The 16,920-nt window shown below is 36.7% G+C and overlaps 1 protein-coding gene across 2 annotated transcripts in view; it reads left to right on the top strand.

Moving 5' to 3' along the window:
* The window catches only part of FYB1 (FYN binding protein 1), a 176,397-nt gene that overhangs the window by 127,451 nt on the left and 32,026 nt on the right, over positions 1–16,920 (top strand). For both annotated transcript variants that reach the window (XM_029215915.1, XM_029215914.1), the window contains one exon: positions 15,277–15,323. In XM_029215915.1, the coding sequence (XP_029071748.1) occupies positions 15,277–15,323 (47 nt within the window). The remainder of the gene's footprint in view (positions 1–15,276; positions 15,324–16,920) is intronic.

Below are 16,920 nucleotides of genomic sequence, written 5' to 3'. Positions count from 1 at the left end.
TTGTGAGTGATGTATGTTCTATGCTTTTTCTTCTCACCACCACCCTTCCAATAATAATTTTTTGAGCCAGTACTTTGTGCCTTTGCAATAGAAATTCACAAAATATCAGTGAACAAAATAAAGATTCCTGCCCACATAAAGCAGGGGGCAAGAGACACAAGGGGAAAAAAAATAATAAACAAGTAAAGGATATAGCATGTTAGGAAATAGCAAGTACTATAGGAGAAAGTAGAGCAGGTTAGTGGTGTAGTGTGAGGGTTGGGGACAGCGTGTTGCAACTTTAAAGGGACAGGTGAGGGTCACTCCCCTTATAGGAAGTTATACTGGAGCAAAGACTCAAGGAAGTGAAGGAGTTAGTCACGCAGATATCTGGAGGAAGACCATTCCAGGCAGAGAGGACAGACAGAACAGAGCCCTAGAATGTCCAGAGACTCAGAAGGAGGTAGCTGGGGCTGGAGTAGATGAACAGGGGAAGGAGTAGGAGGGAAAGATTCAGCTCATGCAGGTCCCTGTGGGTCATGATAGAGATTACAGCTCTTATCCTAAGTGAATGGGAAACCCTGAAGAGCTAGAGCAGAGCAGTGACGTTCTCACACTTATGTTTTGTAAATATCACCTTAACAGCTGTCTGAAAAGGGACAGTTGGCAAAAATTGAAGAAGGGAAACCAGTTAGGCAGATAGGGCAGAAGTGCAGGCAAGGTGCAGAGGTGGCTCTAACCAGGAGGGTGCAGGGCAAATGGTATGAGGTCCAGATTCTGGATGTACTTTGAAGGTAGAGACTACAGAATTTGGATTTGGGGTATGAAATAAAAAGAGGATCCAATGTGGCTCCAAGGTCTGAGCCTGAGTAACTCCAAGGCTGATGTGTCCATCAACCGAAATGGGATTGGCTGAAGGTGAGCAAGTTTGGGCCTGGGGAAGATCAGGAGAGCCCAGCTATGTTAAGCTTGTGGCATCTCGTAAACATGCAAGCGCGGATGTTGAGGAGGCAATTAGGTATAAGAAGTGAAGAGTTTGGGAGAGAGTTCTCGGTTAAAAATATATATTTGAGGGTCATGGGTGTATATTCCACACTTAAAGTCCTGACACTGTTAAGATCACTAAGGAAGTGAATTCCTAGAACCAAGAATTAGAACAACGAAGAACTAGTGCTCAGGTGAGGGACTGGCTTCCCAAAGGCATAAATGACTGATAAGTTTCACAGTTCTCCCCAGGGTGTAGAGTCTGTATTGCTTATGGCAAGAAAAGGAATCGGGATCAAAGAAAGAATTTCAGGAGATCTCCCGGCCTTTGTCACCTGCCTACTTCCCAGAAGTCACTTGTAATTGTATCTTTCAGGTCAGTATGCCTTAAGAATGTGAAGAATTGGAGGCAGGTGAGAATTACGAATAATAAACATCTTCAAAAAGACAGTAGTTGAGGCCAAAGTTATACTGTATTTTAAATTGTATTGTTTCCCCACCTAGTGGTCAGAAATCAGCTAGTTCCATTTTCTATTTTACTCAGACATCTGAAGAGGAACTGAAATGGGTCAAAGGAGCTCGTTTATCAGTTTTAGTGTTCAAATCAATATCTTTAGGGTAACGCATTTCTTGGTACCATTTTAAAAAATTAATTATAATTTTAACAGTATAACTCATTCATATGAACACAGAACCAGTGGTTGAATATTGTGGTATACAAAGCAAATTACATGGTTACTAATAGTAATGAAACAGGAAAAGTGAAGCAATAAATAATGGAAATGACTAAGGTTGGAAAAGGAAATGTTAAGCAGTTCTTACCCTGAGGTCATTCTTAGTCAGTGTAAGACTTTTCTTTTTCTGGCTCTAAAATTAGAGGAAAAGTAAGAATTTACCATTATAACCTTTTTAATAGTTAGAAGAGCTTAACACTTATGACAAAATTCAAAACCCATTTATGATAAAAGCCCTCCAGAGAGTAGGCATAGAGGGAACTTTCCTCAACATAATAAAGGCCATATATGACAAACCCACAGCCAACATCATCCTCAATGGTGATAAACTGAAACCATTTCCACTAAGATCAGGAACAAGACAAGGTTGCCCACTCTCACCACTATTACTCAACATAGATTTGGAAGTTTTAGCCACAGCAATCTGAGAAGAAAAAGAAATAAAAGGAATACAAATTGGAAAAGAAGAAGTAAAACTGTAATTGTTTGCAGATGACATGATACTATACATAGAGAATCCTAAAGATGCCAGAAACCTACTAGAACTAATCAATGAATTTTGTAAAGTAGCAGGATACAAAATTAATGCACAGAAATCTCTGGCATTCCTATACACTAATGATGAAAAATCTGAAAGTGAAATCAAGAAAACACTCCCATTTACCATTGCAACAAAAAGAATATAATATCTAGGAATAAACCTAGCTAAGGAGACAAAATATCTGTATGTAGAAAATTATAAGACACTGATGAAAGAAATTAAAGATGATACAAATAGATGGAGAGATATACCATGTTCTTGGATTGGAAGAATCAACATTGTGAAAATGACTTTACTACCCAAAGCAATCTACAGATTCAATGCAATCCCTATCAAACTACCACTGGCATTTGTCACAAAACTAGAACAAAAAATTTCACAATTTGTATGGAGACACAAAAGACCCCGAATAGCCAAAGCAATTTTGAGAAAGGAAAACGGAGCTGGAGGATTCAGGCTCCCTGACTTCAGACTATACTACAAAGCTACAGTAATCAAGACAGTACAGTACTGGCACAAAAACAAATACAGATCAATGGAACAGGATAGAAAGCCCAGAGATAAACCCATGCACAATGGTCACCTTATCTTTGATAAAGGAAGCAAGAATATACAATGGACAAAAGAAAGCCTCTTCAATAAGTGGTGCTGGGAAAACTGGACAGCTACATGTAAAAGAATGAATTTAGAACACTCCCTAACACTATACACAAAAATAAACTCAAAATGGAATAGAGACCTAAATGTAAGACCGGACACTATAAAACTCTTAGAGGAAAACATAGGAAGAGCACTCTTTGACATAAATCACAGCAAGATCTTTTTTGATCCACCTCCCTAGAGCAATGGAAATAAAAACAAAAATAAACAAATGGAACTTACTGAAACTTAAAAGCTTTTGCAAAGCAAAGGAAACTACAAACAAGACAAAAAGACAACCCTCAGAATGGGAGAAAATATTTGCAAAGGAATCAATGGACAAAGGATTAATCTCCAAAATATATAAACTGCTCATGCAGCTCAATATTAAAGAAACAAACAACCCAATCCAAAAATGGGCAGAAGACCTAAATAGACATTTCTCCAAAGAAGACATACAGATGGCCAAGAAGCACATGAAAAGCTGCTCAACATCACTAATTATTAGAGAAATGCAAATCAAAACTACAATGAGGTATCACCTCACACCAGTTAGAATGGGCATCATCAGAAAATCTACAAAAACAAATGCTGGAGAGGGTGTGGAGAAAAGGGAACCCTCTTGCACTGTTGGTGGGAGTGTAAATTGATACACCCACTATGGAAAACAGTGTGGAGTTTCCTTAAATAATGAAAAATATAATTACCATATGATCCAGCAATCCCACTACTGGGCATATACCCTGAGAAAACCATAATTCAAAAAGAGTCATGTACCACAATGTTCATTGCAGCTCTATTTACAATAGCCAGGACATGGAAGCAACCTAAGTGTCCATCGACAGATGAATGGATAAAGAAGATGTAGCACATATATTACTCAGCCATAAAAAGAAACGAAATTGAGTTATTTGTAGTGAGGTGGATGGACCTAGAGTCTGTCATACAGAATGAAGTAAGTCAGAAAGAGAAAAACAAATACCATATGCTAATACATATATATGGAATCTTAAAAAAAAAAATGGCCATGAAGAACCTAGGGGCAAGACGGGAACAAAGACACAGACCTACTAGAGAATGGACTTGAGGACACAGGGAAGGAGAAGGGGAAGGTGGCACAAAGTGAGAGAGTGGTGTGGACATATATACACTACCAAGAGTAAAATAGATTGCTAGTGGGAAGCAGCCGCATAGCACACGGAGATCAGCTCAGCGCTTTGTGACTACCTAGAGGGGTGGGATAGGGAGGGTGGGAGGGAGGGAGACGCAAGAGGGAGGAGATATGGGGACATGTATATGTATAACTGATTCACTTTGTTATAAAGCAGAAAGTAACACACCATTGTAAAGCAATTATACTCCAATAAAGATGTTAAAAAAAATAAAGTAACACTTTCTTCAACATTTTTTGAACATTAAAAAAAAAAAAGAAATGCTTAACACTTTCTGGAATTTTGAGACTTGCCATATCAGTCATGCACTCCCAGACAGCCTTACCTAAGTCCATTTGCTTTAAGAAGTCATAGTTTTATAATTTCTCATGTGTTAAATACAGGAAGTCATATTCCAGAGAAAAATTCATGGGATTTCGTTTTTAGTAAGGTCAGGTATAGAACAAAGTTTTATATGTCACTTAGATTTCCTCCCTCTTCTTTAAAAATCAAACTGAGAATTAAGAGCTAAAGTCACGGAATAAAGGTCATGAATAGTGAATAAGGTATAAAGGTCAACAGTTCCCATCTTTAAAAGTCAGGAAATAGAGCTCTAATAGCTTTCTAAACATGACAGTCATAACATTAAATTAATTTTGCTTTTCCTGTTTAATTCTGTATGCTTTGTTTATACTAAAACAAAGAACTATGGTGAAAGGCCTTCTTGAATAGATGTACTTATTGTAACAACTGATAAGCTTCCTTTTCTTCTTTACCTGCTCCCTCTGTTTACTTTTCTAGGACTTGGGTTGTGGCTAGTGTCTTGTTTGTCTCTTTATCTCTCTGTGTGGCTTTTCTCAATGCCTGGAACACTTTTTTGAGCAGTTGGTGACAGTTTGATCTGGGTCTATCCTTGACACTCACCTATTTCTTCCCCTCATCTTTCTTCCTTTTATTCTTCACTGTTATTCCTATTCTTAACACAATTTCATATTTAGTGACTATATTAATGTTCTATATATGGTGAATTCAGACCTATATAAAACTAAAATTTATATGCTATAATGTTGGTTCCATGAATATATATATGCATACAAACATTATCTACAAGTAATAAATGGTGGACATTAAAGTGCAGGTGTATATGTATGAGTGTGCTATGCAGATCCCCTTCATTTTGCAAATATTTGTAATTCATCCAAGTGTTTCAGGAAGTAAACTGCAAGTCCAGTAGTCTTTTTAACTTATATTCTTCTTCAAAAATGATGATAAACAATTCACCTTAGTAATAAGCGTTTGTTTCTTAGTATTACCAAGACATCGTTAATTTGGCCAAAAAAAATCAAAGTCCTATACATAACAGGAATTATTCTAATAGCTTCCTAAAAATGACAGTCATAATAATAAATTAACTAACAGTGATAATCTCTTTATTCCAAGGGCTTATGGTTTTGTAGTAGGAATAGAGACCTGCAAGTAATTGCTCTATAATTATAGCAATCCAGAATAATCTCTGTAGTGAGCAATGTATGACATATGGAAGCAGCAACTGTGTGAGCTTCGGGGAGTTGGGATAACTTCACAGAGGAGGGAGTGTTTAAGAAGAGGCTTAAAGATTTAAAGATTAAGGAGGGCCACAGCAGGGGATGATGAGAAGGGAGAATTATTCCAGAGAAGGCAAACAGCAGGTGCTAAGCATCGAGAAACAAGAAAGCAGTGTTCAGAGAATAAGTGAATTCAGTATTAATATGTGAAAAGAAGACAATGTAAGAAGAGGAAATATGGAAAATAAAACTCTAAAAGAGCAGGACAGATCTTCAGAACTATATACCATGAAAAGAACTATAGATTTTATTCTGTAAAATGTCAGTGTATTTTGATGTCTAAGGTATTTATATCTTGTGCTTTTAATTAATATTTAATTCACTAAAGTTAATAATGCAAAGGCCTAATTTATTTTAAATACTTAAACTCACATAATATAACTTGCTATGCAATTTATACACCTAGCAATTTTTATTTAAATAAGAATAATTATTTTCAGGGGGATCTCTGATTAATGATTGGAAAACTCAGACTAACTTCTTTCAGATCAATAGTTATGTTTATAATAAATTTAAGTAATAAAACTCCCTTACATGTTTCCCATTATGTGTATAAATTTACATATTGGATTTTGTTTTTAAGCATTTCTGATACCTACCTGACTGAACAAATTTCATAACTCCACTCAGCAAAACCTCCCAAGAACTTAAACAACTCTTGTAAACCTATTAAACCATATCCATTTCTCTTATCTACTCCAACTGCATTTGCAATTGGATTTTTCTTATACTTCTTTTTTAAATTTTATTTTATTTATTTTTTTATACAACAGGTTCTTATTAGTCATCAATTTTATACACATCAGTGTATACATATCAATCCCAATCGCCCAATTCATCACACCACCATCCCCACCACCCCACAGCTATCCCCCCTTGGTGTCCATATGTTTGTTCTCTACATCTGTGTCTCAACTTCTGCCCTGCAAACCGATTCATCTGTACCATTGTTCTCGGTTCCACATACATACGTTAATATACGATATTTGTTTTACTCTTTCTGACTTACTACACTCTGTATCCATGTCTCAACAAAAGACCCAATTTCGTTCCTTTTTATGGCTGAGTAATATTCCATTGTATATATGTACCACATCTTCTTAATCCATTCGTCTGTCAATAGGCATTTAGGTTGTTTCCGTGTCCTGGCTATTGTAAATAGTGCTGCAATGAACACTGGGGTGCATGTGTCTTTTTGAATTATGATTTACTCTGGGTATATGCCCAGTAGTGGGATTGCTGGGTCATATGGTAATTCTATTTTCAGTTTTTTAAGGAACCTCCATACTGTTCTCCATAGTGGCTATATCAATTAACATTCCCACCAACAGTGCAAGAGGGTCCCCTTTTCTCCACACCATCTCCAGCATTTGTTGTTTGTAGATTTTCTGATGATGTCCCCATTCTAACTGGTGTGAGGTGATACCTCATTGTAGTTTTGATTTGCATTTCTCTAATATTTGTGATGCTGAGCAGCTTTTCATGTGCTTCTTGGCCATCTGTATGTCTTCTTTGGAGAAATGTCTATTTAGGTCTTCTGCCCATTTTTGGATTGGGTTGTTTGTTTCTTTAATACTGAGCTGCATGTGCTGTTTATATATTTTGGAGATTAATCCTTTATCCGTTGACTCGTTTGCAAATATTTTCTCCCATTCTGAGGGTTGTCTTTTCATCTTGTTTATGGTTTCCTTTGCTGTGCAAAAGCTTTTAAGTTTCATTACATCCCATTTGTTTATTTTTGTTTTTATTTCCATTACTCTAGGAGGTGGATCAAAAAAGATCTTGCGGGCTTCCCTAGTGGTGCGGTGGTTGAGAGTCCACCTCCCGATGCAGGGGACATGGGTTCGTGCCCCGGTCTGGGAAGATCCCGCATGCCGCGGAGCGGCTGGGCCTGTGGGCCATGGCTGCTGAGCCTACACGTCCGGAGCCTGTGCTCCGCAACAGGAGAGGCCACAGCAGTGAGAGGCCTGCGTACCACCAAAAAAAAAAGATCTTGCTGTGATTTATGTCAAAGAGTGTTCTTCCTATGTTTTCCTCTAAGAGTTTGATAGTGTCTGGTCTTACATTTAGGCCTCAAATCCATTTTGAGTTTATTTTTGTGTATGGTGTTAGGGAGTGTTCTAATTTCATTCTTTTACATATAGCTGTCCAGTTTTCCCAGCACCACTTATTGAAGAGGCTTTCTTTTGTCCATTGTATATCCCTGCCTCCTTTGTCATAGATTAATTGACCATAGGTGTGTGGGTTTATCTCTGGGCTTTCTATCTTGTTCCATTGATCTATGTTTCTGTTTTTGTGCCAGTACCATATTTTCTTGATTACTGTAGCTTTGTAGTAGAGTCTGAAGTCAGGGAGTCTGATTCCTCCAGCTCCGTTTTTTTCCCTCCAGACTGCTTTCACTATATGGGGTCTTTTGTGTCTCCGTACAAATTTTAAGGTGATTTGTTCTAGTTCCGTAAAAAATGCCATTGGTAATTTAATAGGGATTGCATTGAATCTGTAGATTGCTTTGGGTACTATAGTCAATTTCACAATGTTGATTCTTCCAATCCAAGAACATGGTATATCCCTCCATCTGTTGGTACCATCTTTAATTTCTTTCATCAGTGTCTTATAGTTTTCTGCATACAGGTCTTTTGTCTCCCTAGGTAGGTTTATTCCTAGGTATTTTATTCTTTTTGTTGCAATGGTAAATGGGAATGTTTCCTTAATTTCTCTTTCAGATTTTTCATCATTAGTGTATAGGAATGCAAGAGATTTCTGTGCATTAATTTTGTTTCTTGCAACTTTACCAAATTCGTTGATTAGGTCTTGTAGTTTTCTGGTGGCATTTTTAGCATTCTCTATGTATAGTATCATGTCATCTGCAAACAGTGACAGTTTTACTTCTTCTTTTCCAATTTGTATTCCTTTTATTTCTTTTTCTTCTCTGATTGCTGTGGCTAAAACTTCCAAATCTATGTTGAGTAATAGTGGTGAGAGCAGACATCCTTGTCTTGTTCCTGATCTTAGAGGAAACACTTTCAATTTTTCACCATTGAGAATGATGTGTGCTGTGGGTTTACCATTTATGGCCTTTATTATGTTGAGGTAGGTTCCCTCTATGCCCACTTTCTGGAGAGTTTTTATCATAAATCAGTGTTGAATTTTGTCAAAAGCTTTTTCTGCATCTATTGAAATGATCATATGGTTTTTATTCTTCAATTTACCAATATGGTGTATTACATTGATTGATTTGCGCATACTGAAGAATCCTTGAATCCCTGGGATAAATCCCACTTGATCATGGTGTATGATCCTTTTACTGTGTTGTTGCATTCTGTTTGCAGCATTTTGTTGAGTATGTTTGAATCTATATTCATCAGTGATATTGGTCTGTAATTTTCTTTTTTTGTAGTATCTTTGTCTGGTTTTGGTATCAGGGTGATGGTGGCCGCATAGAATCAGTTTGGGAGTGTTCCTTCCTCTGCAATTTTTTGGAAGAGTTTGAGAAGGCTGGGTGTTAGCTCTTCTCTAAATGTTTGATAGAATTCACCTGTGAAGCCACCTGGTCCTGGACTTTTGTTTGTCAGAAAATTTTTAATCAGAGTTTCAGTTTCATTTCCTGTGATTGATCTGTTCATATTTCTTGTTTCTTCCTCGTTCAGTCTTGGAAGGTTATACCTTTCTAAGAATTTGTCCATTTCTTCCAGGTTGTCCATTTTATTGGCATAGAGTTGCCTGTAGTAGTCTCTTAGGATGCTTTGTATTTCTGTGGTGTCTGCTTTAACTTCTCCTTTTTCATTTCTAATTTTATTGATCTGAGTCCTCTCCCTCTTTTTCTTGATGAGTCTGGCTAATGGTTTATCAATTTTGTTTATCTTCTCAAAGAACCAACTTTTAGTTTTATTGATCTTTGCTATTGTTTTCTTTGTTTCTATTTCATTTATTTCTGCTCTGGTCTTTATGATTTCTTTCATTCTGCTAAGCTTGGGTTTTGTTTGTTGTTCTTTCTGTATTTCCTTTAGGTGTAAGGTTAGATTGTTTATTTGAGATTTTTCTTGTTTCTTGAAGTAGGCTTGTATAGCTGTAAACTTCCCTCTTAGAACTGCTTTTGCTGCATCCCATGGGTTTTGGATAGTTGTGTTTTCATTGTTATTTGTCTCTAGGTATTTTTTTGATTTCCTCTTTGATTTCTTCAGTGATCTCTTGGTTATTTAGTAATGTATTGTTTAGCCTCCATGTGTTTGTGTTTCTTACGTTTTGTCCCCTGTAATTCATTCGTAATCTCATAGCATTGTGGTCAGAAAAGATGCTTGATATGATTTCAATTTTCTTAAATTTACCAAGGCTTGATCTCTGACCTATGATGTTATCTATCCTGGGGAATGTTCCATGCACACTTAAGAAGAAAGTGTAGTCTGCTGTTTTTGGATGCAATGTCCTATAAATATCAATGAAATCTATCTGGTCTATTGCATCATTTAAAGCTTCTGTTTCCTTATTTATTTTCATTTAGAATGATCTGTCCATTGGTGTAAGTGAGGTGTTAAAGTCCCTCACTATTATTGTTTTACTCTTGATTTCCTCTTTATAGCTGTTAACAGTTCCTTATGTATTCAGGTGCTCCTATGTTGGGTGCATATATATTTATATTTGTTATATCTTCTTCTTGGATTGATCCCTTGATCATTATGTAGTATCCTTCCTTGTCTCTTGTAACATTCTATTTTAAATTCTATTTTATTTGATGTGAGTATTGCTACTCCAGCTTTCTTTTGATTTCCATTTGCATGGAATATCTTTTTCCATCCCCTCACTTTCAGTCTGTATGTGTCCCTAGGTCTGAAGTGGGTCTCTTGTAGACAGCATATATATGGGTCTTGTTTTTGTATCCATTCAGCAAGCCTGTGTCTTTTGGTTGCAGCATTTAAACCATTCATGTTTAAGGTAATTATAGAAATGTATGTTACTATGACCATTTTCTTAATTGTTTGGGGTTTGTTTTTGTAGATCCTTTTCTTCTCTTGTGTTTCCCAGTTAGAGAAGTTCCTTTAGCATTTGTTGTAGAGCTAGTTTGGTGGTGCTGAATTCTCTTAGCTTTTGCTTGTCTGTAAAGCTTTTGATTTCTCCATCAAATCTGAATGAGATCCTTGCCAGTTAGAGTAATCTTGGTTGTAGGTTCTTCCCTTTCATCACTTTAAGTATATCATGCCACTCCCTTCTGGCTTGTAGAGTTTCTGCTGAGAAATCAGCTGTTAACTTTATGGGAGTTCCTTTGTATGTTATTTGTCGTTTTTCCCTTTCTGCTTTTAATAATTTTACTTTGTCTTTAATTTTTGCCAATTTGATTACTATGTGTCTCGGCATGTTTCTCCTTGTGTTTATTCTGTATGGGACTCACTGCGCTTCCTGGACTTGGGTGGCTATTTCCTTTCCCATGTTAGGGAAGTTTTCGACTATAATCTCTTCAAATATATTCTCTGTTCCTTTCTCTCTCTCTTCTCCTTCTGTGACCCCTATAATGTGAATGTTGTTGAGTTTAATGTTGTCCCAGAGATCTCTTAGGCTGTCTTCATTTCTTTTAATTCTTTTTTCTTTTTTCTGTTCCGCAGAAGTAAATTCCACAATTCTGTTTTCCAGGTCATTTATTCATTCTTCTGCCTCAGTTATTCTCCTATTGATTCCTTCTAGTGTAGTTTTCATTTTAGTTATTGTATTGTTCATCTCTGTTTGTTTGTTCTTTATTTCTTCTAGGTCTTTGTTCAACTTTTCTTGCATCTTCTCGATCTTTGCCTCTTTTCTTTTTTTGAGGTCCTGGATCATCTTTAGTATCATTATTCTGAATTTTTTTTCTGGAAGGTTGCCTATCTCCACTTCATTTAGTTGTTTTTCTGGGGTTTTATCTTGTTCATTCATCTGGTACATAGCCCTCTGCCTTTTCATCTTGTCTGTCTTTCTGTGAATGTGGCTTTTGTTCCACTGGCTGCAGGTTTGTAGTTCTTCTTGCTTCTTCCTCCTCCTGTTGGAATTCCTCCTCCCATTGCCGGACCCCCAGGTTGGGAAGCCTGACGTGGGACTCAGAACCTTCACTCCAGTGGGTGGACTTCTGTGATATAAGTGTTCTCCAGTCTGTGTCACCCACCCAGCAGTTATGGGATTTGATTTGACTGTGATTGCGCCCCTCCTACCATCTCATTGTGGCTTCTCCTTTTTCTTTGGATGTGGGGTGTCTTTGTTGGTGAGTTCCAGTGTCTTCCTATCCATGATTGTCCAGCAGCTAGTTGTGATTCTGGTGTTCTCACAAGAGGGTGTGAGAGCATGTCCTTCTACTCTGCCATCTTGGTTCCTAGTCCTTTTCTTATACTTTTTAAGAAACATTTATTTTTAAAAATTTTAAGTGTATAAAAGGCAAGGAGAATAGCATAGTATGCACCCATGCACCCTTCCCCAACTTCAACAGTTTTTAACTCACTACCAATCTTGTTTCATCTATACTCCCCCACTTCTCTCTTCTCATATTACTTTGAAACTAATACCAAGCATCATGTAATAATAACCATAAATATTTCAGTAGGCTTCCCTAAAAATAGACTCTATGTATTAATTTAAGACATAAAGTCTTCAAATTTCCAGTTTTCTCTTAAATTGTATGTGGGTTTTCTTGTTTTTTTGAATAAGAATCCAAGCAAAGTCTATGGCTTATATGTTTTGTAATTCTCTTTCAATCTCTAGGTTCACCCTCTATTTCTTTCTTTTTAATTATTACAATTTATTTGTTGAGCAAATCAAGTTGTTCGTGGGCGTTATAGTTGCCCACAGTCTAGATTGCACTGATCGCTTCCTCACAGTATAGCTTGTGTGTTCCCTACTCCTCTGGAAATTGGTAGTTGGATACAGATGGGTGCTTGATCAAATTTAGTTCTATTTTCTAAATGTACTTCTTTCTTTAGTTAGGTAAGACTCCTTCCTTGGTGATGATATATTCTTTTATTAGGAGTTCATAATTTTGGCTGACTCTGTTTTATGAGGCCAGCAGCCATTGACATTAACACTTAGAGTCCTTAGTTTTCAACTAAAATGTTAAGTCTAACTGATAATTTTTTAAGTGATGTGACACAGATTTTCAACTGAATATCTAATATAGTAAATCTCTTAAATACTACAAATACTTAAAATATTGAACATACATATATTGTCCTAATGATTAGAAACAGGTTTTTGTACCATGGGCTTGAATTACTTCATCGTTTCTGTATTTAATTCTGAATCATCCAAGATCTAAAAAAGGCTTACTAAGAAAAACAAGTGTCATGTCATGATCAATTTCACTGGGCCTTTACACTTACCTAGGTAGTAAGCTATGCATATGTGTTAAATTTTAAATGTTTGATTTTTTTAAAAAGTGAGTTTATTAGATAACAGTTTATGACCACGTATGTTTATCATCTCAGGTGGAAACTGAGACATGTATATCCATGGCAATTCTTCCTGGGCTACAAGAGTACCCACTAGCCCTTTTTTATGGTCTCAGTGATAGCAAGGCACTTCCTGCTCACATTCTTCAAATGGTGTCGATTTCACATTAGAAAGATCACTTTGGCAGCAGCATGTAGAAGGGACTTTAAGGGTAGGAAAGATGAAGAGCAATTCTCATCACTAGAAGACTGTCCAGAAGGCTACTTCATGGGTCCACACTAGCAATGATAGAATCCTGTTCTTGTGTCTAGCAGGATAGAGGAGACAGAAGGGGGAGTGCATTATAGTAGACACTAAATACTCAGAACTTGCAGAACTTACAGAACTTGATTAATTCGATGTGGGACTGTAGAAGAGAGAGAAATAAAGGATGACTTAAGGCTTAAGTGGTTAAGGGAATTGTGGTGCGATTGACCAAGGTAAGAAACTTAGTAGGAAAAACAGGTTTAGTGTCAGTGAGACATACAAATAAAGATAGATAGGAAGATGAATAGATAGATAGATAGATGAATGGATGGATGGATAGATAGTTAGATAGATAGATAGATAGATGAGTCTGAAACTCAGAAGTGAGATCTGGGCTAGAGATTTCAACATGTAGTCACCAAGATAATATGTGAAACTATGGAGTTATATGAGAACATGAGACCATCTAGAGGCAAATGTAGAGTGAAAATAGAAATGAGGAAGCCAAGACTGGAACACAAAAGAACACCATCACTTAAAAGGGGAAGTCAGAGCAAATTAACCCACAAAGGAAATTGTGGGGTAGTGACCAGAGGGACAAGAAGTGAGTGGGAGAGATTTCTCATGGAAACAAAGGAGACTCCAGGAAGGCAAAATAGCCAATACTGTGATAAGAGCCACAAAGCAATCAAGTAGGTGCTGGCTGAGAAGTGTTTAATGGATTTGGTAATCAAATCTTTTAAGAATAGTTTCAGTGAAGGATTAGCAAGGGAAACCAGATTGTAGTCAATGAAGAAATGAGGAGGAGGAGAGCAAGTGAAGTCGGTGAGTATGGACAGTTTTTTCTACTTTGGGAAAAGGATGATGGCCTTATGGTAATGTGGAGGATTTAGAAAGGTGAAGAGAAGTGTTTGTCCTTCATGAATGAGAGTAACTTGGGCTGAGGGAGAAAACAGTAGTGAGATATTTAGGGATGGGGAGTGAAAGAAGAAGAAGAAGAATAGTAATATAAATAATATGATGACACACAGAAGATAGCGAATAAAAGGAGTAAAATAATTGATCATTCAGATAGGATTCAGAACACAGATGGAAGGAACTTCTGTAGGGACAGGTAAGGATGGGCGTAACTGTAGATAAGCTTGGGAGTTAAAGGAATGTATTTTAAGAGAGTTCACCCCCAATAAGTGCTATTTTATCAGTGAAATAAGACACAAGATCATCTGATGAAAAGAGAAAGGAGAGGAATAGGAGATCTGAGGGAAGTAATGAACGTTTTGAATAGCAATTGGGAAGGATGATGCAAGAGAGGGTTGACTAGAAAAAAAGTGTAATGAGATTATAGAATAGTGTTGGGGGTATAGCTGAGATTGAATGTCAATTATTGGTAATATCCTAAGTCAGTAAAATGGCAATTTTCCCCAGTTATGCAAATCAACCCAAGAATAAAAATAGAAAATATAGATGGTTCCATAAATCATTAGGGATTCATGAAGCCCAGGTATTGATAGCTGTTATGAGCAGCTGGAGTGAAGTGGTTTGGAATGAAGCACCTTGGAGTTCAAGCCACAAGTGATGGAAGCAAAACCAGATGGAAAACATCTGGAAAAGGGTGATGAGTCAGGATTGGAACTAATGATCTTTGGAATCTGTACTGTACAGCCAATCATATACCTTCAGAACCCAGAATTGACTTATTGACATACTGTCCTTTTAACAGAAAAATATTTCTGCTTTGAAACTAAACTACTGATTAATTGTAGATACTCACTTTGAATGGGCAGTGCTGTGCTCAAGCTCCCCGATTCTCCATTTTTTGCAGCAGTAGTGACATCAATACAAGGCTAAAGCCTATTCTACTGACTTCTGAAGTTTTAAATCAGAGCAGATATGAAAGAGAAGAGTTATTTTTAAATGATCCTTTTATTCTTTTTCCTTTTTCATTGTAAGGGGAGCATCTACTTGTTCCATTTTCACTTTTTCTTCTCTCTTGTTTTCAGAAGCCCTGTAAATGAAGAATATCAAGATAGTGTCATGCACTCTGATGGTAAGAGGCGAAAGATGTTTTATTTATTTTTTCCCTCCGATACGGAAGTTTGAGTTAATTATTCTCATAGGATCATTAATGGGTCATTATCGTCATTGGTCCATGCAAGACCCGTCTCTTATTTTACTTACTTATTTATTTCCTTTTATCTCCATGACCCACTCCCTTTCCTTCCTCCCCTTTACCAGAGACAAATATTCTAATGTACTTAGTGTGTGTCTTTTGTACATATTCTTTGCATGCTGTTGTATGTGTATATGTACATATTTCAATTTACACAAGCTGTATATTATAGCTCACTCTGGCCTTTTTTTTTATATTCAGCATAATGTGTTTTGGGGGGCTCCTCCATGTTATATATGTATATTTAATTTCTTTCTGTTAACTACTGCACAGCACTCCATGGTATGCATCCTATGCATTCACATTTCACCTTCAACTCGCTGGTACCACAAATAATAGTTCAATGCACCTTCTTGTCCATATCTCCATGTGGACCTCTGAGAGCCTTCCTTTATGTATATCCAGCAGTAGAGTGGCTGCTTGTAAGCAATGGCATACTCATTCCAACTGAGTAGGATTAGAGTGCTCTCCAGAAGAGCTGCATCTCTGTGTACTCCCATCACAGGGCATGAAGATTCCAAGATGCCTACCTTTCGCCAGTGCATAGTACTATGCAGCTTTCCAGTTGTTTCCAGTCTTACATGCATAAAATGATGACTTGTTTCATTTTCATATCTCTGCTTGCTGCTGAGTTCGAATACTTGATTTGTTTAATAGCCTTTGTGGTTTTCTCTTCTGTACGTTGCCAGTTCCTATTCCTTGACCATTTTTTTCTTGGGGTTGGTATCCTTTTCTGGATGATTTGCAGGAGTTCCTTTGTATTCCAGATATTAATCCTATGTCAGTTGTAGACACTGCAAATATCTTCTCTCATTCTGTCCATTGTCTATTAACTTAGTCCATGCTGTCCTTCACTGAACATAAATATATTTTGATATAATCAAATTCATTAACATTTACTTTGTAATTTATACTTTTTAAGTTTTATTTAAGAAGTCCTATCCCTAGGAAATACAAATATTATCTTCTATGAACTTTATCCTTTATAGTTAGGTCTTTGATCTCTTTGCAGTCCACTTTTGAGGCGTTAGTAGAAATCTAGATTTGTTGTCTCATGTACAAAGCCGGCTTTCCCATTACCATACTCTGAAATCCACCCTTTTCTCATTAATTTATAATGCCACATTTACTGTATTAACTCTATTGACCCTTGAGCAGTAAAATATCTTTTTAAAATATCTTATTAACTTGATTTGTTTGACACATGAAAGCAAATCCTTGGGAACAAGTAAGTCGAAAAGTGTGAACTAGTTGTGATTTTCTGGTAAAATCTTTGTTCCATACTGCAAGCCCACAAAACCAAACGTGCGTGCTTTTCATAAAGAGAGTAAAGAGTGTCTTCATTAATTTTTGGCTTTTGCATTATTTTATGAAAGTCAGTGAAATGATTTTATAATTAAATTACAAGATTCAAAAAAGCCATAGTAAGAATCTAAACTGCATATTCTATTTTGTACATCTATACCTTTGGTAA

Source organism: Monodon monoceros, unplaced genomic scaffold (assembly GCF_005190385.1).
Source record: "Monodon monoceros isolate NGI ecotype Baffin Bay Population unplaced genomic scaffold, NGI_Narwhal_1 Super_Scaffold_12, whole genome shotgun sequence".
Lineage (NCBI taxonomy): Eukaryota > Metazoa > Chordata > Mammalia > Artiodactyla > Monodontidae > Monodon > Monodon monoceros.
This window is presented reverse-complemented; position numbering and strand designations above follow the sequence as displayed.